The sequence below is a fragment of the Podarcis pityusensis genome (genome assembly GCF_964106645.2).
Source record: "Podarcis pityusensis genome assembly, chromosome: 3".
Taxonomy (NCBI): domain Eukaryota; kingdom Metazoa; phylum Chordata; class Lepidosauria; order Squamata; family Lacertidae; genus Podarcis; species Podarcis pityusensis.
Genome location: NC_138026.1, coordinates 118,947,892 through 118,970,797, shown reverse-complemented (window position 1 = coordinate 118,970,797; position 22,906 = coordinate 118,947,892). Strand labels below are relative to the sequence as shown.

At 47.4% G+C, this 22,906-nt stretch overlaps 1 protein-coding gene across 1 annotated transcript in view; it reads right to left on the bottom strand.

Annotated features, from left to right (window-relative positions):
• The window catches only part of KIF13B (kinesin family member 13B), a 124,382-nt gene that overhangs the window by 25,333 nt on the left and 76,143 nt on the right, over window positions 1-22,906 (bottom strand). Inside the window, 9 exon segments of the mRNA XM_081001252.1 lie at window positions 1,510-1,643; window positions 3,111-3,216; window positions 8,833-8,853; window positions 10,497-10,550; window positions 11,437-11,514; window positions 12,628-12,780; window positions 13,375-13,467; window positions 21,469-21,645; window positions 22,367-22,491. Of these exon segments, the coding sequence (XP_080857378.1) occupies window positions 1,510-1,643; window positions 3,111-3,216; window positions 8,833-8,853; window positions 10,497-10,550; window positions 11,437-11,514; window positions 12,628-12,780; window positions 13,375-13,467; window positions 21,469-21,645; window positions 22,367-22,491 (941 nt within the window).

Genomic DNA, 22,906 nt, shown 5'->3' with positions numbered 1-22,906 from the left:
AACTAGTTTCCACTTATATTGAGCGGAACATGCTCTGCTGCATCACTTACTAGCTTGAGTTAGGGAAGGATAATACTTACTCAATATATCCTTTCGTACTATATTTAACATTCCCACAAAAACAGCACGTCAAGTAAAAAGGGGGACATAAAATAGCCCAGAAACAGTGATTGCCAGACACTGACCCAAACACAATCTTTCAGCTTGAGTCACTAAACACTCAATACCGTTATGACTTTCAATCAATATGCATTTATTATGGAAGAGTGGCAATATTTTAGTTTTCCTTTCAATAGCCCAGCAACCCGATTCGTGAGCTCCTCTGAGCTCGTCAGTAACCTGCCTTGCAATGGCACTATGTCGAACTTGTCATGTATGTTACGAGGTTATGCAACTTGTGTCGTTAATATGCATAACAACGGACAGCTTTGCACATTCACCAGCTGATCTTTTTATGGAGAGGGGAAATGTGCACTTTTCCAAGTCGTAATAACAATAATATTCGTTGTTGGTTTGTTATTCGTATGCTGCCCATTTGACTGGGTTTCCCCAGACATTCGGGGCGGCTTCGAGCAAAAGTCATTTTGGACTCACAGCTGTCCATGGAGGCACAGGTCAAATCCGTGTCCAGGGCAGCTGTTTACCAGCTCCATCTGGTACGCTGGCTGAGACCCTCCCTGCCCGCAGACTGTCTCACCAGAGTGGTGCATGCTCTGGTTATCTCCCGCTCGGATTACTGCAATGCGCTCTACGTGGGGCTACCTTTGAAGGTGACCCGGAAACTACAACTAATCCAGAATTCGGCAGCTAGACTGGTGATTGGGAGCGGCCACCGAGACCACATAACACTGGTCTTGAAAGACCTACATTGGCTCCCAGTACGTTTCCGAGCACAATTCAAAGTGTTGGTGCTGACCTTTAAAGCCCTAAACGGCTTCGGTCCAGTATATCTGAAGGAGCGTCTCCACCCCCATCGTTCTACCCAGACCCTGAGGTCCAGCGCCGAGGGCCTTCTGGCGGTTCCCTCATTGCGAGAAGCCAAGTTACAGGGAACCAGGCAGAGGGCCTTCTCGGTGGTGGCGCCCTCCCTGTGGAACGTCCTCCCACCAAATGTCAAAGAGAACAACAACTACCAGACTTTTAGAAGACATCTGAAGGCAGCCCTGTTTAGGGAAGCTTTTAATGTTTGATGTATTATAGTATTTTAAATTTTTTTGGGAAGACGCCCAGAGTGGCTAGGGAAGCCCAGCCAGATGGGCAGGGTATAAATAATAAATTATTATTATTATTATTATTATTATTATTATTATTATTATTAATATAAAAACTCAACCAAACCAAATACGTAATCTCCATTGGGTGATTATCCATAATAGCTGGAGGATGCAGAAAATGGGAGTCCTGATAGACACATTCCCCCAAAGCCTGTTGGAGATTATGTGTATCGACCAGAAATTCTGCATAATTCCCTTTTTCCTCCTTTCCCCATATATCACGCGCTTATTATACCTGCTGCGCCAGGGGAGACAGCTGTCGGCCCTTCTTCTCATCCCGTACAGGAAACAGGGATTTAAGCAGCTTTGGCATCTGAGGCACGAAGGACTTCACAGGATTCAAGTAGGATGCAGCCAGGCTACCGAGTCCTAGGGACAACAACGACAACAATCAATTCAAAACTCTGCCATAACCTTGGCCAACTGAACGCCCACAACGCTATGAAAAACCCACCCCGAACCACTTCCAAGCCTTTGGGCTGGTTCGGTTAAAGCCAGGAGTCCTGAGATACAAGAAGAGGTTTTGTCATGCAGTGCACAGTTAGACAGTGGAACTGCCTGCCACAGGGACTGCCACCCAATTGGATGGCTTTAAAAGAGGGACAGAGAAATTCACAGAGGAGGAGAGGGCTTTCCGTGGCTACCAGCCCAGTGTCTGAGACAGCAATGCTTCTGTATATAATTTCTATTAAATTTTCTGCTTTACAATTAAAAATACTCATTTTTACATCCATACGATATCAATGACTTCTCTTCTTCTCTTTCCATGGTTCATTTTACATATCATAAATCCCCGTATATTTTACAAAAAACTATACCATTCAGTATTCCGTTATTATACCCATCAAAACTTATTTATACTGTTGAATTTATCTTAATTCTGCCAGCGTTTTCAGCTGTACACAATTATTCCCCATATATTCAAAAAACGTTTTCCAATCTTCTCTAAACATATGTTCTTCTTGTTCTCTCATTCTATATGTTAAGTCTGCAAATTGTGCATGTTCCATCAACTTAAGTTGCCATTCTTCTTTATTTGGGACCTCACTCGTTTTCCATTTTTGGGCTAACGAAACATGGACCACAGTAGCGGCATACAGTAGTGGCTCCCAGTACATTTCCGAGCACAATTCAAAGTGTTGGTGCTGACCTTTAAAGCCCTAAACAGCCTTGGCCCAGTATACCTGAAGGAGCGTCTCCACCCCCATCATTCTGCCCGGACACTGAGGTCCAGCTCCGAGGACCTTCTGGTGGTTCCCTCACTATGAGAAGCCAAGTTACAGGGAACCAGGTAGAGGGCCTTCTTGGTAGTGGTGCCCGCCCTGTGGAACGCCCTCCCACCAGATGTCAAGGAGAAAAACAACTGCCAGACTTTTAGAAGACATCTGAAGGCAGCCCTCTTTAGGGAAGCTTTTAACGTTTGATGTATTACAGTATTTTGTTGGAAGCCGCCCAGAGTGGGCGGGGTAAAAATAATAATTATTATTATTATTATTATTATTATTATTATTATTATATAACCTTTTTTGACACCTGGGAATTTCAGTCTGAATTATCCTCAACAGAAAGGACTCTCGGTTTTTGGGGAAAGTACTTTTGAACATTTTTTTCAATTCATTATGGATCATTTCCCAATAATCTTTTACCCTTTTACAAGTCCACCACATATGAAAGAACGTTCCCCCTGCCTCTTTGCAGCTCCACCACCTATCTGATTCATCTTAGGAAGCCTAAGTACTTCTTAAGAAGTAGCCTAGCTACAAGTGGGGTGTGTGTGTTCTCTGTTCTACCCTGGCTTGTGGTTACAAGGGCTTCTTTCGCAGGTTATTTTCTTACCTGGGTCTGCAGAACCGTTCTGCTGTGGAGAGTCCGAGAGGCTAGACCTGGACCTGTTGGAATGCACTGAGTTTTGTGATACGTCTTGCTGGCTTTCCCAACGGCTCTAAAAATAATTCAGAAAGGGGCCGGGGGAGAGAAACCAAGAGAGATGAAACCGGAAGTCCCAACGCTCAGGAAATACTTGGCCAAAGTTTCCCGTAGGAAACATTGTAAGCAAAAGAAGCAGAGCAGCAAGAACAGGAATCCTTGACCCAAATAACAATTCAAAGCACTGTTTTTGACCTATAAAGCCTTAAATGGCTCAGGACCTCAATACCTCAAGGACCGTTTCTTCCCATATATACCCTGAGATCATCAACCAAAGTCTTTCTTTGTGTGCCTCCTCCGTAAGAGGTCCGGAGGGTGGCAACACGAAAACAGGGCCTTTTCTGCAGTGGCTCCCCATTTGGGAAGTGTTCTCCCCAGGGAGACTCGCCTGGTACCTCTGTTGCGTATCTTTAGGCACCAGGCAAAAGCAGGCCTCTTCTTCCAGGCCTTTGGCTAATTTGTGGGATGTGAAACACAAGAGCAGTCAAGTACAACCTTCCTAGAGTGAACATGTTTACAAATGGGGAGGAATGTTTGTCCAGCCAGCAGGTAAACTTCCTGTTTCCTTCTGGGCCGGGACAGACTTCCTCTGCATGTGACTAGAGGTGGGCGTGGCCTCACCTGTGCAGGTAATGACAAAAGCACAGGGCAGGGCAGCCATCTCTCTCTTTTGACTACATGCATCGAAGAAGCAACATCTGCTTAGCCAAAGATGCTCACTTGCTTCCAGCCAAGAGAGGATAGAGGGGCTGTCTCCTTATGAGATAGTTTCCAGGTGTATGTTACTTTTCTAAGCTAAGTCTGCCTTCTGGGATCTGACTGTGAACAGAATGTGAGTAAACTCTTTTTTATACTTTTATAGAAGACTGTGTCGTGTCTTATCTTTTATGAGGGAATAAGGGGGAAATACCAGAACAGTTATTACAGAGGCTTTAGCGGGCCTGAGCAAATGCATCCGCTGCAAGTTTATAAAGGGGAATGTTACTCTGCTAAATTGTGAATTTGTTAAGACAAGTTGGAAAGGCTATTATCAGACAATATGTCCTCTCCTGCATCCCTGAACATTCCCACATAATTAAACAACCTACGGCCTTTGAAACGGGGGTGGGGGTGGCATTGTTATGTATTTTTGTGTTTTTATATAGCAAAGAGTCTTGTGCTCCTCAGATGAAGGGTGGCAGTGTAATTTAATAATGTACGAACAATGCTCTGCTGAGATTTCTAAACTGCCCACTGCAACCTGGTGCCTTTCAGAAGTTTCAGAAAACAATTCCTCTTTACAGTTGTACCTTGGTTCTCGAACAGAATGCGTTCCAGAAGTCCGTTCGAAAACCAAGGTGCGGCTTCCAATTGGCTGCAGGAGCGTGCTGCAGCCAATCGGAAGTTGCAGAAGCCGCGCCAGATGTTCAGCTCCCGAAAATTGTTAGAAAACCGGAACACTCACTTCCGATTTTTGATCGTTCAGGAGGCGAAACGTACAAGTTTCAAGGCATTCAGCAACCAAGGTATGACTGTATTATGTTTTTAGATGTGCTGGGGCTGATGGGAGCTGTGGTCAAAAAACAGTCCGTAGAATATCAGTCCGTAGAAAATATTCTGATCACTTTGTCCCACAAGCGGCAGCTAGCTGCAATGGTGATGCTTCTCTTCAGATAACGCAGAACCACAACACAGTTGTAGAGGTTACCGCTCTTTTGGAAGAACCTGGCCTAGCCTTCCGCAGCCTAATTAGGAAATTAAGGCAGGTTTAAGGAGCCTCCAGCCTTTGGTCCAATGTGTGACCCGCTGTAATCAGAAGATTACGGCAATTGAGAACATTTTGCCCACAACGCCGTTGGAGGTTGCTCCTATCATCTACAGTTACCCAGCTATTTGTGATTTTTTGCAAAGCCGTAATTTTATCATCTGCGATTAGAAGCCCGGGATGGTGGGGACGGAATGAACAGAAAGAGCCAGATGTTTCAGACGACAACTCCCATCCCTTGGCGGTACGGATCCGTAACGTTCAAAGTGAGACATCAGCGTTGAAGACCTTCTTACAAGCTCAGGCTGAATCACACCCACAGACCTATCGCTCCCCTGACGTGGTTTCAGGCAGAGAGAGAGAGAGAGAATGATCACGCTCATCACTTCAGCCTCCCGAAAAGGATCGTAATAATAGAGAAAGACAAGAACGGACTTATTCATTATTTGTCTGGCGAAACCTCTGCCAAATGACTGGGCACAGAGGTCAGACTTCATTAAGCTAATTCTCAGCAGCCACTTTTAAGAACATCTTGACTCCCCTTGCCCTTGAAAGGTCAATGCACAAATGTCTCAGCGCCTTCTGCACGATCTTTCGCCTTCCTGCTCCAATCCATGCACCTGTTTTGCAGACGATCCCGGGGAAAAACTGCGGGGAGATCTCGGCCCACCGCTGTCATCTTAAAAGCAAAGAGTTGCTGCAGCGAGGCTGGATGGATCTTGGGTCTGATCCCGCAAGGCAAAATATAGAAGGTGAAAGGAAGTGAGGCCAAGCCCAGAGGGGGGAAATGCAGGACATCATCAAGGTCAGGGGTCAGCAAACGTTTTCAGCAGGGGGCTGGTCCACTATCCCTCAGACCTTGTGGGGGGCCGGACTATATTTTGAAAAAAATATATGAACGAATTCCTGTTGTTGTTGTTGTTGTTGTTGTTTAGTCGTGTCCGACTCTTCGTGACCCCATGGACCAGAGCACGCCAGGAACTCCTGTCTTCCACTGCCTCCCGCAGTTGGGTCAAACTCATGCTGGTAGCTTCAAGAACACTATTAAACCATCTCGTCCTCTGCCATCCCCTTCTCCTTGTGCCCTCCATCTTCCCCAACATCAGGGTCTTTTCCAGGGAGTCTTCTCTTCTCATGAGGTGGCCAAAGTCTTGGAGCCTCAGCTTCAGGATCTGTCCTTCCAGTGAGCACTCAGGGCTGATTTCTTTCAGAATGGATTGGTTTGATCTTCTTGCAGTCCATGGGACTCTCAAGAGTCTCCTCAAGCACCAGAATTCAAAAGCATCAATTCTTCGGCGATCAGCCTTCTTTATGGTCCAGCTCTCACTTCCATACATCACTACTGGGAAAACCATAGCTTTAACTATACGGGCCTTTGTTGGCAAGGTGATGTCTCTGCTTTTTAAGATGCTGTCTAGGTTTGTCATTGCTTTTCTCCCAAGAAGCAGGCGTCTTTTAATTTCGTGGCTGCTGTCCCCATCTGCAGTGATCATGGAGCCCAAGAAAGTAAAATCTCTCACTGCCTCCATTTCTTCCCCTTCTATTTGCCAGGAGGTGATGGGCCCAGTGAAATATGATATAATGCTATTGTTTTAGTTAAATAATTTGTTTAAATTGTTATTAAGGAAATTGTTATTTTTTCCTTCCAATAAAGTACAGCAGAAAAGTTGTCCAAATATAAACAATGATTTCATAATTATCTGTCTATGCATTTCTAATAGTATAACAAAATCAGTAATTTTTGATATAAACGTAAAAACTACTCCGAAAATTTATTATTCCAAAAATGAAACCTTCATCTGGTTGTAAATATTAAGATTATACCAGCAAGAAGGAGTCTTTCTTTTTTTAAAAAAATGATTTAAATCAAGTCTTACTGACTAGTGATTTAAATCAAATCCATCCTGTAAGCACCAAACACGGACAGCGAATTATCCGGGGCCTGATGAACCTCCTGTTTTTACTGCCAGCTTAGTAAGTTAAAGGGAGGCCTGACCATTAGGTCCAGTCATAACTGACTCTGGGGTTGCGGCGCTCATCTCGCTTTACTGGCCGAGGGAGCCGACGTACAGCTTCCGGGTCATGTGGCCAGCATGACTAAGCCGCTTCTGGCAAACCAGAGCAGTGCACGGAAACGCCGTTTACCTTCCCGCCGGAGCGGTACCTATTTATCTACTTGCACTTTGTGCTTTTGAACTGCTAGGTTGGCAGGAGCAGGGACCGAGCAACGGGAGCTCACTCTGTCGCAGGGATTCATACCGCCAACCTTCTGATCGGCAAGTCCTAGGCTCTGTGGTTTAACCCACAGGGCCACCCACGTCCCTACTGCCAGCTTAGGAATGCAAAAAACCAACTTGCATGTGTGAGTCAATCGCTGTTAGGCCACAGATCACACGACCTGATTGCCACTAAACCAGGCAGGCGTCAGCTCACACTGCAGACATCTGTGTGCAACCGAAGTCATGTCCAGGTACCGTCAAGAACCACTCCCACATTTCATTCTAAATTTGCAGAAGAGCAAGGACGTTCCACATAGCTTATGCTGAGTCTGGGATTTTGGCATTTGGAGAGGCGAGGTTTGGGACACGAAAAAAGGAGATTTTTGTGACTGTGGACAGCAGGGGCCTCTGCAGCACTTGGCATGGGTGGGTAGCCGTGTCATGCGCCTGCTTTGGGGGTGCAGCCAAATCTACAACCTGACAGACACTTACTGTGCCCGCTGCAGAGTCGACTGGACAGCGGTCACTTGCTGATGGGCCAAATTGCAAGACATGCCGAAGGAACCGTTAACTACTGAATGCTATAAAAGTCACTTGCCCCATAGTTGAGCCTCACCAGTTTGGTTATGAAGACTGGCTCAGTGCTCACTGTTTTAACAGTTCCAGCCTAGCTTTACTTACTAAATTTAGGGTGGATAAAAGATTCGGAACAGACATTGGATTCAGGATGAACGAAATGAACCAAAAGTAACGTTAGACAAATTCACTGGAGGACGGCAGCTGGCTTGATAGAGAAACAAAATCTCCATGTTCTGTGGCAGTATAGCATCGAATACTAGGTGCCTGGGCACAAACAAAGTTTTGGGTTTCGTCTTCATGTCCTGCCTGTTGACTTCTCAGAAGGGTCTGGCTGTTCGCTGTTGGGACAGGATTCTGATCTCCCTGTGCAGTCCAACACACTTGATCTATGCGCTATGTTTATGCTTATACAGTGGTACCTCGGGATGCGAACAGGATCCATTCTGGAGCCCCGTTCGCATCCTGAACGCAACGTAAGATATGTCGGCGCGACTACGCGGGTCGCATTTTGCCGCTTCCGCACATGACATCATTTTTAGCATCTGCGCATGTGCGAGCGGCGAAACCCGGAAGTAACGCGCTCCGTTACTTCCGGGTTGCCGTGGAGCGCAACTCGAATGCGCTCAACCCAAAGCACATTCAACCCGAGGTATGACTGTAATTCCATTGGCTCATGTGCATCTATTGCTAGCCATTTTTATCCCCACAGGATTTTTGTCAGCGCTGTAGGGTCTTTGGGGCAGATACCCAATGTATCTGGGGCTTATTTCATGGTCTAAAGTTCTCTGCAAATTGATGGCACGGTACAAGAGATAGGGTCTCAGAAGCAAGACTTATTTGACTAGTCGGATAAAGTCAGGCTCACGGCTCAGGGAGCAATGCGCGTTCCCCACTGACATGCTGACCACCACCTTTCAAAGAGTTACACCTCCTCCCAGGTTAACGAAGCACAGGGTGAAAACGAAGAACGACAACAGCATTTCCAAAGCAGGTTTCTAAGGGTTAGTGAGCAAGGCGGTTCACGGGAAAGCACTCCAGAATGGGATAACAGATTTATCCGTTCATTAGGTGAACCTAATGAATTAGTTACCTCTGCCTGGACCTTTGGATACTGACACATGCAATGGGGGTGGATACCGTTGAAGGGTTAAGAAACAAAAACAAAAGAGAAAGAAAGAGAGAACAATGAAAATCCGGATTACGAATGATTTGGCACACCCCGCCCTCCCCACCCCAGCGCAAATTAAAAGCCCCCTTAGCTTGGTCAAAGGGAACATGCCTTCACGGGTCGCTTTGCAGATGCTCTGGAATCCGACAGAAATTGGGAAATGCAGAAGCTGCCCCCACCCAAAGGAGCCACGGTTTTCCTCCAATGCTTTTCCAGCAGAAGTTACGGCTCTTACAGAGACAAACTCCGAGGCTTAGCCCAGCAGAAGTGAAGCACTCAAGTCCCGTTGACCTCCAAGCAGGAGAATCGAGGAAGCACGCAACTCGCTCTCACTGAAAACAACAGGACTGAGAACATGCTTAGCTATGGATGGAGCAAGTTGTCTTTCACTGAGTCAGAGCCACCGGTCTACTTAGCTCAGCGCTGTCTGCAATGACTGCCAACATCTCCCCGGGGTTTCGGGCAGAATTCCTTCCCAGCCTTTCTTGGAGATGCCTGGGATGGCACCATCTATGGTCCTGCCTCACTTTGCACTAACGGACACAAGTGCTAAAAGCGCAAGGGCATTTCACAGCCCGAAAAATGGTTGGGAAGAAGATTCCTCCGCTGAATCTTCAGCCAAGGCTGAAGGGAAGCTACGTCCTAGCATCCCGTTCTGTTACAAGGGGAAGGCGAAGAAGTGGCAGATCATCTTGCCTTGCATGCAGAATCTCCCTGGTGTCAGTTTGCATTTCTTGCTGCAGAAAAGTATTGATCTGATGTGTAGAGCCAATGTGAAAGACCTACATTGGCTCCCAGTACGTTTCTGGGCACAATTCAAAGTGTTGGTGCTGACCTTGAAAGCCCTAAACGGCCTCAGTCCTGTATACCTGAAGGAGCGTCTCCACCCCCATCGTTCTGCCTGGACACTGAGGTCCAGCTCCAAGGGCCTTCTGGCTGTTCCCTCCCTGCGAGAAGTGAAGTTACAAGGAACCAGGCAGAGAGCCTTCTTGGTGGTGGCACCCGCCCTGTGAAACGCCCTCCCATCAGATGTCAAGGAAATAAAGAACTATCTGACTTTTAGAAGACATCTGAAGGCAGCCCGGTACAGGGAAGCTTTTAATGTTTGACGGACTATTGTATTTTAATATTTTGTTGGAAGCTGGCCAGAGTGGCTGGGGAAACCCAGCCAGATGGGCGGGGTATAAATTAATTATGATGAAGATGATGATGGTCAGCAGCTGCATGTGGAGGAGCGGAGACGCAAACCCCGTTCACCAGATTACGAGTCTACCGCTCTTAACCACTACACCACACTGGCTCTCTACACCACACAAGGCGTGGCACTGAACTCACAAACATGAGGAAGGAAGGAGAAGATCTAATAAATAGAGCCTCTCCTAGGCTGGGCGACATCCTTCTCTGAAGTCCTGCAAAGCTGCTGTCTGCCAGTGAAGACAATACTGAGCTAAGTAGACCAATGGCTGGGATCAGCGTAACATAGCTGCCTCTGCTCCTAACAGGGCATTTTTCGTCCTGCTAGGGTGCTGCTACACGTTTTTAAAAACAAAACAAAAGAACCCTGCTAAGCTATTCTGAAATCTTACTTTGTAAGTTGCGAGGCTGTACGGCGGGTTTAGATCCTGGCGGCTTCCGGAGAGCTGGAAGAGTGAAAAGGAAGAGTGGACTTTTAAAAAGAAAAAGAAAAAACCCTTTGCTAACTTTTTTTGTGCGTTTGTGTGGCAAAAGTTAACAGCTGAAAACAGAGAACCTAATGATGAATGTTTTGTGGAAGAACGGAAACCCTTTGGGGATTACCGTATTTTTCGCTCTATAAGACGCACCAGACCACAAGACGCACCTAGTTTTTGGAGGAGGAAAACAAGAAAAAAAATATTCTGTATCTCAGAAGCCAGAACAGCAAGAGGGATTGCTGCGCAGCGAAAGCAGCAATCCCTCTTGCTGTTCTGGCTTCTGGGATAGCTGCGCAGCCTGCATTCGCTCCATAAGACGCACACACATTTCCCCTTACTTTTTAAGAAGGAAAAAGTGTGTCTTCTAGAGCAAAAAATACGGTATTTAAAGAAATATTATTATCTGATGAACTCGTGAGCAGGATTTGAACTATGAGCAGCAGAAGGGGTTAAAGATTATAGTAGCTCTGTTAAGGTTTTAGAGACAGAAAACAGTGTGGAAACAGAAACAGCATGGAAAAGCAGGTGGGAATGTTTGTATTATGTTTTGAGATGTATGTGTGAAATTTTGGAAAACTTGATTTTAAAACTTCAGGAAAAGGCATGTGAGAAGAGCTGAGCTGAGCTCCCACGTGGATTTTGGAGCCTGGCCTTCTTGGCTTGGCAGCAGAGGTGGATGCCAGCCCTCACCTGAAGGACAGGTGTGCTTACAAAGGTACTGAGACTGGTGGGGTGGTCCCCGTTCCCAAGCACATACTGTTCCCCAGCTGCAAGAAGAGGTGGAACATTTCTCTGCCACACTGCCGCCCCCCGCATTTCCTGGGGCAGGAGAATCACAATTGTGGAGACTCACTCGGTTGACGTTGGGCGAGCTGAGGCTCTTTCGATATAGCTTTCCTTTGCCCGTTAGCTGTTCCTTCACCGCAACCTCCTGCGACAGAGATAATAATAATAATAATAATAATAATAATAATAATAATAATTTATTTATACCCTGCCCACTCTGGGCGGCTTCCAGCAAAATATTAAAATACAATAATCCATCAAATATTAAAAGCTTCCCTAAACAGGGCTGCCTTCAGGTGTCTTCTAAAAGTCAGATAGTTGCTTATTTCCTTGACATTTTATCATATTTTTTATTATTATTTGTATGCCGCCTTTCCACATTTAAAAAAACAATGCTCAAGGTGGCTTACAGCATGACAAGATTTACATAATATAAAAGTCATAAACAATAAATAAACCACATCAAAAAAATACACAACCAAATGGGAAACTATTTCCACAGGGCGGGTGCCACCACCAAGAAGGCCCACTGCCTGGTTCGCTGTGACCTCACTTCTCGCAGGGAGGGAACCGCCAGAAGGCCCTCAAAGCTGGACCTCAGTGTCCGGGCTGAATGATGGGGGTGGAGACGCTCCTTCAGGTATACTGGGCCAAAGCCATTTAGGGCTTTCAAGGTCAGCACCAACACTTTGAATTGTGCCCAGAAACGTACTGGGAGCCAATGTAGGTCTTTTTTTGGACCAATGTAAGTCTTTCAGAAACAAGAGGCATGGTAAATACCTGAGCTGAACGAAGACAGGGGGGTGGGATGATGACACACCAGCACCTGTTCTTTGCAGATATGAGGACTACAAACGTAATAGTCTCCCAAAAAATATTTATCCATTTATTTCATAAAAAGTTATCCATTTACAGTCATACCTCGGGTTACAGACGCTTCAGGTTGCGTTTTTTCGGGTTGAAACCCGGAAGTACTGGAAAGGGTTACTTCCGGGTTTCGGGGGTCGCGCATGCGCAGAAGCTGTAAATCGCACTTTGCGCATGCGCAGAAGCGCCGAATCACAACCCGCGCGTGCATAGATGCGCCACTTCGGGTTGTGAACGCTGTGGGTTGCGAACGTGCATCCCACACGGATCACGTTCGCAACCTGAGGAATGCAAGGGGAAGTATTCCCCGGGTTCTGTGATTTTGCATCAGAGGCCCCAACTCCACAGCAAACCAATGGCCACGTGGCGTTTCGACTCGGCATCTGCTCACCTGACGCAACCTGTCCAAAGTAAGGATGTTCTCAACGGCCAGGACACTCCGAAGGTACTTCTCTATCCGGGCTTCCGAATCGGCTGAAGCTGCGTTCTCAACGTTGGCGGCCATTCTCGCCAGGGCCTCCCTCTCCTCTGCCCCCTGGGCATCCTGGAAGGAAGACAAGCCGCCCGGAGTTAACCACGCTCCAATAATAATAATAATAATAATTTTATTTTTATTAATATTTTTACAAATGATTTCCAAAAATCATATAACATACTTTCTTATCTTATACAATGTTTTGGACTTCCATCAACTGCATCTGAAAGATTTTCCAGTCTTTATCACTTAATCTGCATTTCATTATTTTCAGTATTACATTTAATACTAACTTCACTAATAATTCTTATCATAGTTTTCTCTGCAAAATTTCGCAGAGTCCTTACAAAACTTCTTGCAATCCTACTAGTGTAATCTGTTGATTACATTTGCTTTTCAAATAATTCCTATATTTACTCCAGTCCTCTGAGAATCTCTGATCCCGCAGGTTTTGACTCCTTCCTGTCATCTTATCCAATTCTTCATAGTTCAAGTGATTTGCACATGCGCAGAAGCACCAAACTGCAACCCACGCGTGCGCAGACGCAGGTTGGGAACGCGCATCCCACACGGATCACGTTCGCAACCCGAGCGTCCACTGTACAACTATACGACAGCAGTTGAGGGAAGAGGTTTGCTCTGCAAAAAAATTAAAATATTCACCTCTGGGATATTTGAGACGATTTCAAAGGTGACTCCACAACCAGGAACGGAACTTCGGTAAGACATTCTTCTCAGGAAACTCTGAGCAAAACCCTGGGAGTGGGGGGGAAAGAGGAAAACTTGCAGCTTCAAATAAGTTGATGGCAAATACAAGGGGATGAAGCCAATAAGCACATCAGCAGCCGCTTAGCGCGAGAGAAGAACAAGCAGCTCCCATTCCACTCGAAGGAACACAAAATAGAGGCCTTTTGCAACCTGCAATTCCTGTTCCTGTTCCACCCAAAACAAACATTTGCACAAGTGTGATCACCAGCCAGCTGAGAAAGGTTTTAGTTGATTTGCCACCTGCTTTTAAGCAATTATATTCAAATTGATCCGGACACGGGTGGCGCTGTGGGTTAAACCACAGAGCCTAGGACTTGCCGATCAGAAGGTCGGCGGTTCGAATCCCTGCGACAGGGTGAGCTCCCGTTGCTCAGTCCCTGCTCCTGCCAACCTAGCTGTTCGAAAGCATGTCAAAGTGCAAGTAGATAAATAGGTACCACTCCAGCGGGAAGGTAAACGGCGTTTCCATGCGCTGCTCTGGTTCGCCAGAAGCGGCTTAGTCATGCTAGGCACATGGCCCGGAAGCTGTCTGCAGACAAACGCTACCTCCCTCGGCCTATAGAGCGAGATGAGCGCGCAACCCCAGAGTCGGTCACGACTGGACCTAATGGTCAGGGGTCCCTTTACCTTTACCTAAACCCATGGCAACCTTTTAGAACATGCAAGGAATTGTATTTTCTAAATATAAAAACCAAGAACTATTCTTAAAAGGAAAAGTCGCTTCTTCTTTGGGGGTGGAGGCAGCGGAGGGGAAGAAAACCCGAAGGGACCCCAGATGCCATCTAGTCCAACCCCCTGGGATACAGGTATCAAAGGAAAGCATGCATAGCTCTGCATTTGGTGCCTCGGGTGGTGGAGGACATTCACACACCGAACTATATGCCGGTTGTCCTGGTTTCTGGGGACCCCCAACCCCCAAATCTTTCTGGCAGGTAGAAGGATCTGTGGGACTGAGTGTGTCTGAGAGGCTCTGTGCCACATTGAAAACATGATTTGTAATGGTTAGAGATGCTTAGATTCCCCAGAAAGCAAACATGTGAATTGACCTCAAGTTTCTAGCGCTGGCGCAAATGGTACGTTTAATAAAATAATAATAGAATTTTATTTATATCCCACCCTCTCCAGCCGAAGCCGGGCTCAGAGCGGCTAAGAGCAATAAAAGTAACACAGCATTCTAAAATCAAGTCAAAATCAAATTAATGGCAACCGTTGGGCTAGAGTTCTATGAGGATTACCAAAGGAGGGGGTCAGACTGTGCCTTGGCCAAAGGCCTGGTGGAACAGCTCTGTCTTGCAGGCCCTGCGGAAAGATGTCAGGTCCCGCAGGGCCCTAGTCTCTTGTGGCAGAGCGTTCCACCAGATCGGGGCCACAACCGAAAAAGCCCTGGCTCTGGTTGAGACCAGCTTATCCTCCCTGTGGCCCGGGACCTCCAAGATGTTTTTGTTTGAAGACCGTAAGGTCCTCCGTGGGACATACCAGGAGAGGTGGTCCCCTGGGTACGAGGGTCCTAGGCCATAGATGACCGAGTCTGGTCATCTGGTTTGCATAGATGACCGCGTCTGGATGTTGGCACCAGGGAGGGCAAGACCATCGGATCTGCCAGTGGCATCAGTGAAGGAGGAGGGTAACTACCCCTCCTGCAAGGGGAAAATTGTGTGCTCCTGGCCACCAGCTCTGCTCCTAGATCTAACCTGGGGGGGGGATGTTTCTGGGGGGGTTACTGTTCTTTATCAGAGGCAAGTCAGCCAGAACCAACACCGATATCGGGGAGGAGTTGCTGCTCTTCCAGACAACCCAGAGTGTGCATAGAAGGAATTACATTGTAAAAACAGCAACTTGAAGAACTTGTGCTTGCTTCCCCCTCTTCCCTCCTCTTCCCTTTTTCCTTGTGTGTCGTGTCTTTCCAGATCACGAGGCAGGGACTGTCTTAGAACTGATTTTAGTTAGCTTTTGGCCTCTTTGGGCAGGGTATAAATGCTGCAAATGAACAAATGAGTTACAGAAAACCTAGGAAGGTGACGACTTAACCTGCAGAACCAGCGCAAGCCTCTATCTTTTTTCTCGTGAGCTCAGAGTTATTTGTGCTTCGAATTGCAGACGAGTCTGGCCACTGAATCCTTGGCCACAGAGATCATTGCCAGCAATGATTTAAGATGGGGCAGAGCCGTTGTTTATGCTGACAGGGTGCCTCGCGAGGTTAAAATCCCGACTCCTGAATTAATGCAGAGATGAGTCATCCCCAGCTTGCTGCAAAACGACTGGGCGCATCGGAAGGTTATTGATACGCTTTTGAAATGCACATTTGGGCTGCACGTCGGTGGCGGCGCTGAATAGCTAAGAAGCCCAATGAGCTCCGCAGGCAGCGCAGGAAAGGAATTTGTGGAGGGTGTTGCCCGTGGCTGGGGTGTGGAAAATACAGAGGGGGTCACAGCTGAGGAGTGGAGGTCATGATCTGCAAAGCAGAAGGTCCCGTGTCTGATGCTCAACATCTCCAGCACAACCACCTCTGGGAGAAAGGGCTGGGAAAGATCCGAACTTGAGAGCTCCTCAGGGGATTGGAAGGTGTTTAAAGAATATTTGCAAAATCATCTTGAATAAATCATATTAGAATAAACAAGTTCCGCTAAAAATACTGAAATATCAAATAATATGGATAACAATGTGTAACAGAAAACCAAGTAGAAAGTTGGTTTAATAGTGTGTGAAAGAAAGTAATAGAAATGGAAAGAAATTGTAATTGTGTAGAGTGGAAGTCTAGCACAGGGTGGGGTGAGGGATGGTGGAGGGAAAAGGAATCGAATGTGGGTATGTAGGAATATTTTTAAGGATTGTATGAAATGGATGTTTGTTTGTATATCTGTAATATGTATGTATAAATGTATTAAATTTTCTTTTAAAATAAATAAAATAATAAAATAAAATAAAATAAAATAAAATAAAATAAAATAAAATAAAATAAAATAAAATAAAATAAAATAAAATACAATACAGTGGTACCTCAGGTTACATACACTTCAGGTTACAGACTCCGCTAACCCAGAAATAGTGCTTCAGGTTAAGAACTTTGCTTCAGGATGAGAACAGAAATCGTGCTCTGGCGGCGCGGCAGCAGCAGGAGGCCCCATTAGCTAAAGTGGTGCATCAGGTTAAGAACAGTTTCAGGTTAAGAATGGACCTCCGGAACGAAATAAGTACTTAACCCGAGGTACCACTGTAATAGAAATGGAAAGAAATTTCAATTGAGTAGATTGGAAGTCTAGCACAGGGTGGGGTGAGGGACGATGGTGGGAAAAGGAAGTATGTGCGGGATTGAATGTGGGTATGTAGGAATATTTTTAAGGATTGTATGAAATGGATGTTTGTTTGTATATCTGTAATATGTATGTATAAATGTATTAAAATTTCTTTTGAATAAATAAATAAAATAAAAAAATAAAATAAAATAAAGAGCTCTTCAGGGAGGAGAAGGCTGTTGTCAATGGCTGCTGGGAATCAGCAGGCAGTTCCTGCGAAGGTGGGCGGGTGAAGTTTTGCAATTCCCCCAAATGCTCCACTTCCAAACTGTCCCCCCCCAAAACTAGCAGCTGAACAGAAACATGGGGAAATGAGATATTTAAGTGCATTCAAGGAGCAGGGGGTTCATATGACCCCAGGAGAACTGACCGTGAAACAGGCCCAGAGGTTATGGGATGGAAAGGAAAAGCATCACAGAATCATAGAATTGTAGAGGTGCAAGGCACCTCAGAGGCCATCTAGTCCAACCCTCTGCATTGCGAGGCATTTCTTTTGTTTCGCTCGCATCTCTTGCGCGGGCTGCGAGGACTTATTCCCCCATCTCCCCCCAGCACGGAAAAGCACAAGGGATGACGTAAGGAAACCCAACCGATACTCAGTTAAGGAAGTTAAAAACCGTCGCACAAACCACAACAGCACCCTAAGTTTCAGGGTGGGAAAAGAGCTGCTCATCCAGATCACAGCTCAGGGGCTTAAAAGAATAATAATAATGCGAGAGGCGAGCGCTGCATGAGTGCAAGTATGCACCCGGTGAGGGCTGGGGTGCCTCTCTAGGCTAAGCACTCTGCAGCGAGGGCATCCATCTAACCTCTTCACAGATACCTGTCTGTCCTCAGAACGCAAAAGGCCATGGAGCAGAGCCCTCTTGCAAAGACCTGTGCACAAAGGGGAAGATCAGGGGCAGTGTAAAATATATACCGTATTTTTCGCCCTATAGGATGCACTTTTCCCCCTCCAAAAATGAAGGGGAAATGTGTGTGTGTCCTATGGGGCGAATGCAGGCTTTCGCTGAAGCCTGGAGAGCGAGAGGGGTCTGTGCGCACCAACCCCTCTCGCTCTCCAGGCTTCAGGAAGCTATCTGCAAGCCTTGCGGACAGCAGCCTGCAGCCCGAAACCCGGGGAGCGCAGTGGAGCGCGCCCCGGGCTTCGGGCAGATATCCGCAAGTTCCCGCCGGGCTCCCTAGGCTTGCGGATAGCAGCCTATTCTGGGGGCTGCGGTCAGGGGAAGCTCGGGCTTTTTTTCCTTTATTCCCCCCCCCCCAAAAAAACCACCTAGGTGCGCCCTGTGGCCGGTGCACCCTATAGGGCGAAAAATACGGTATTTTTGACACATCACCAGTGCATCCCAAACGTGTTCTTAGCAATGGCCCTCAGACATAACTGGCTATTTTGGGATGATGATGGTAAGGAAAGAGGGAAAGGGGTTAATTTTCCGTGAGTCATCAGAAATATGGTTCCCCACCACCTCACAGTGCAGCTGCAGGCACTGTGTGACAGCCTTATCTGTGTTGCTGGGCAAACCAGAACAGTGGCGCTGGGTAGATAAGGGCTCAAGTCACAGCAGTCCTTGCTGGGGAGTACAGGAGGATCTGCGGGAGACATGGAGACTGTTGGAGAGATCCTGTGCAAATGTGGAAGGCTTCGTGAGGAGCTCATCTTGCAAGACTTCTGGAATCGAGAGAACTCTTGCAGTTGCAGGACTTTGTGAGCAACTGGACTTTACACTTGCTGTGTGGACCCCGTCTTTGTAAGCCGGAACCCTCTCTGGGCTCAGAGAGTGGAGACTTCTTGTAGCAACTGTAAATAGTTTTTGTGTCTGTGTGTGTATGCCAAGTAAAACCTATCTCTGCTACCTAGTTGTTTCCTGCAGTGAGCTTAACTGCTTGAGTGAACTTCTGTGGTGCACTGTGGAGTCCCAGGAAGACAGGTGACCCATCTGAATTCACTTAGGGAAAATGGCCATGGCTCAGTGGCAGAGCAACCTGCTTTGAATGCAAAGGGTTCCAGGTTCGAATCCCCATGACGGGGTGTGCTCCTGTTGCTCCTGCCAACCTAGCAGTTTGAAAGCACGCCAAAAAGTGCAAATAAATCAATAGGTACCACTCCGGCGGGAAAGTAAACGGCGTTTCCATGCGCTGCTCTGCTTTCGGTGTTCCGTTGCGCCAGAAGCGGCTCAGTCCTGCTGGCCACATGACCCGGAAAAACTGTCTGCGGACAAACGCCAGCTCCCTCGGCCAGTAAAGAGAGATGAGCGCCGCAACCCCAAAGCCGTCTGCAATTAGACTTAACTGTCAGGGGTCCTTTACCTTTTTTTATCTCTAGGTAGGACTAGGTAGGGACGCGGGTGGCGCTGTGGGTTAAACCACAGAGCCTAGGACTTGCTGATCAGAAGGTCGGCAGTTCAAATCCCCGCAACGGGGTGAGCTCCCGTTGCTCGGTCCCTGCTCCTGCCAACCTAGCAGTTCGAAAGCACATCAAAATGCAAGTAGATAAATAGGTACCGCTCTGGCGGGAAGGTAAACGGCATTTCTGTGTGCTGCTCTGGTTCGCCAGAAGCGGCTTAGTCATGCTGGCCACATGACCCGGAAGTTGTATGCTGGCTCCCTCGGCCAATAAAGCAAGATGAGCGCCGCAACCCCAGAGTCGTCCACGACTGGACCTAATGGCCAGGGGTCCCTTTACCCTTTACCTTAGGACTAGGAAATAATCTGTCTGAAACCATGGACAGACTCTGGCAGTCAGTGTGGACAGCGCTGGGCTAGATAGAAGGCCGCTTCCTCTATTCCTACTTGTCCTTGTAAAGTCAGGCAGGGAAAAAAGCACACACGCATACCTCACGTTCCAGTCACAATAGCCACATCCCAGCACACAGGGCAACAGAAAAGGGAGGTCACAAACGCCGCCAAAACAAAGCTGGCTACATGAGATGACAAGAGATGGGGTGACCTGCTGGCAACGTAGATTTGCTGAAGCACAGGTTGCTCGCATGCAGCAAAGGCCCATGAAAGTATACAACCTGCCCAACAGTGCCTGTTCACAAAAAAGCCCCCAAACCTCACAAGGCAGCAAGGGGAATGAATGAAGCATCTTATTCCAGTGGCAAAGGATGCTACAACACAAGCAGTCCTGGGTACTTCAGCTCCTTGCACACATCGAAGCCATGCAGAAAGAGGCTATTGGCACGGGGGCAGAATCAGCAATGGGTTACTACCCTCCTGAAGCCTCTCTGCAGCATTCTGGCGACTGCCAGGGAGCCCGGAGCGAGGAAGAGAGGAGGAAAAGGAAAGAGAGAGAGTCAGTTGAGGCAAGAGGGTTAAGCTCCACGGATGAGTCCCAAAGCTGGAGGGTGAAGCCAGTGAATCCCTTTTCCAAATCCCCAGGGATCAAAGAAGCAGAGGAAAGGGGACACGCCAAAAGTCATTTTTAATTGAAAACACTCGACTAGAAAGGCAGTCATTTCTTTTGAGGCAGGGGCGGAGGAAGGGGGGTGCGGTGGGGGCGGGCAGCCCCAGGTGTCACCATTGAGGGGGGTGACAAAATGCCGGGTGGCACTCACCGCAGGGCCTGCAGTGTGCCCGAGCCACGCATCTCTCCTGGGAGAGACATGGTGGATTGGGTGTGCGCAGGCTCTGTGATGCCCCGAACAGCCCGCCTGCCGTCTCCCCCTTAGCTGTGGGGCGGCTGAGTGGGAGGGGGCAGGCAGACTCCGGCGTGTCCTGCCCCAGCTGGTCTCACCCCTGGGCGCAGGGCACACTCACCTCCCCCTGCGCCCGATCGGCTGAGGCATTCCCGAAGTAAAGGAAGGATTGAGCTCTGATGAATAAGAATACACCCAGAGGCTTGAACGAGCAAGACTCTGGGAAGGGTGCGTATAATAATCTGTCTCTCCACCCCCTGGCCCAGGTCGTTTTACTCACAAAAGAACTTTTTACAGAGTGTTCGTAAGAACCAATCAGATTTCTTCTGAGCATTTCAACAAACCCACGTGGGGACAAAGTTAAACTACCAAAACTAATTAAGCACACATATTTCTGGGGTAAACAAAACAGAACTACAAAGGAGTGCGTCTGGCAACCCCGCAGGCGATAAGCAATATACACGATAAGGAGGATGGCGAGGAAGACAGCGATCATTATCGCCTTCAGGTGAGATCTGTTTCCTGGCCCTATGATTAACATCCTAAGATTAACATATCAGAAAAGCTACATCAAAGAAACTGCCCACTGTCTTTGATGGCCCAGGATGCCTGACTGGCGAAGCAACTGGCAGCTGGGCTGTGTACGTGACTTGTCAAGCAAGAGAAATGGACAGTAGAGGAAATGGCCAGAGATGCAGAGGGTTGTGGGATTTGATCAGAAATTATTGCCAATGAATTAAACCCAGTCAACGCCATGCTTTCACAGTGGACACAATGGCTTGATGCATATTTTATAATTCCTCATAGTAATCCCACCTGACCCCACACTCTGGATATTTGCACTCCTACAACTGGCTGCTTTGAGACAGCTGCTGTTAGCAAGAAGTAGAGCTTTGCTCCAATATTTCCCCCTCGTCCCACGTTAAGAGACATCGGCTTCATCAAAGCCATGCCTTGCGATTTCCTGCTCGCCGCAATGGCAGCAATGCTTCTAGGCGTGCAACTGCGTCACGCCGAGAGCAAATGGAGATAATGAACGCCTAGGAAGGCTGCTGTACCTGCTTGCCGTAGACGCTGACACAAATCCGCTTGCGCAGGACCAGCTGCATCTCGGCCGGGTGGCTGAGCTGTACGGTCACTCGGACAATCAGGAAGACCCTCTGCTCAGCGGCTGTTCCTCTGCTGAGCTGCGCGCAGTTGTGGACTGTGGAGTCCCAGGAAGCTTCGGCCTTCACCTGCGAAACAACACACAAACACAACATCCTCGGTCAACACACCAACATCCGTGTTTCTCTGCAAGCCACATTTCCGGTGTGAAACCACACTCAAAGAGGCTCACAACTGCAACAGGTTTAAGTAAGAGGACTCTTTTGATGGGGAAAGGGCCTTCTCAGTGGCCGCTCCCAAACTTTGGAACTCCCTGCCTAGTGAAGTTAGACTTGCTCCCTCCTTGTCCTTCCTGAAGGCTGGTTTTTTTCCCCCGTCAGGCCTTTTTAAAATAATAACTTATTTTTTACTTTTCAGGTTTATACATTTCATTAATTTTACAATTGTTTTAACATTTCAAAACTTGACTTCCTTCCCCCCTCTTTCTGCGGTTCGTTAAAGTTGTTTTTTACTGTATATGTCTTATGCATATCCAAATTCAGCTAATTTGCTCATTTGTTTATCTACTTTAAATATATACTCTTCTCAAACTGCAGCTTATTACAATAATCCTGCCAATGTTTTTATCTGTTTGCAATTTATCTGTTTTGCATTACTTTCTATGGGGAAGCACGCCTTGGTTTTGGAACGCTTTGGTTTTGGAACAGACTTCCTGAACGGATTATGTTTGAGAACCAAGGTACCACTGTACGAAGAACAGATACTGGTCACATCTCTCCCAGGGCTGCTGTTAACGCTGCTCCGTAGGCAGCCTTGGGAATGGAGTTTACGACTCGTTCCGTGCCTTACCTCGCTCTCGTGGTGCTTCACAATCTGCAGCTCAAAGAATTCGTCCTCGTCTTCGGCAACCAGGGTGGCGTCCCAGCCGCCAGCTTCTGGCTCGTCAAGGTTATCCTGAGAGCTGAAGTCATCCGCTGTAGAAAGAGAGGGAGAGAGAAGTTCAGGATGTGCTGAGCAACTGCAGCACAGAGGACCTGGGAAACCCTGGGTTGCAAGCTGAACAGGAAACTGTGGGCAAGGCAAACCCTCTCCACCAACAGCAACTCCTGCAATATAAACAGTGGTACAGTGGTGCCTCGCAAGACGAAATTAATCCGTTCCGCGAGTCTCTTCGTCTTGCGGTTTTTTCGTCTTATGAAGCACGGCTATTAGCGGCTTAGCGGCTATTAGCGGCTTAGCGGCTTAGCGGCTATTAACGGCTTAGCGGCTTTAAGAAAAAGGAAACAAACTCGCAAGAACTCGCAAGACGTTTCGTCTTGCGAAGCAAGCCCATAGGGAAATTCGTCTTGCGGAACGACTCAAAAAACGCAAAACCCTTTCGTCTAGCGA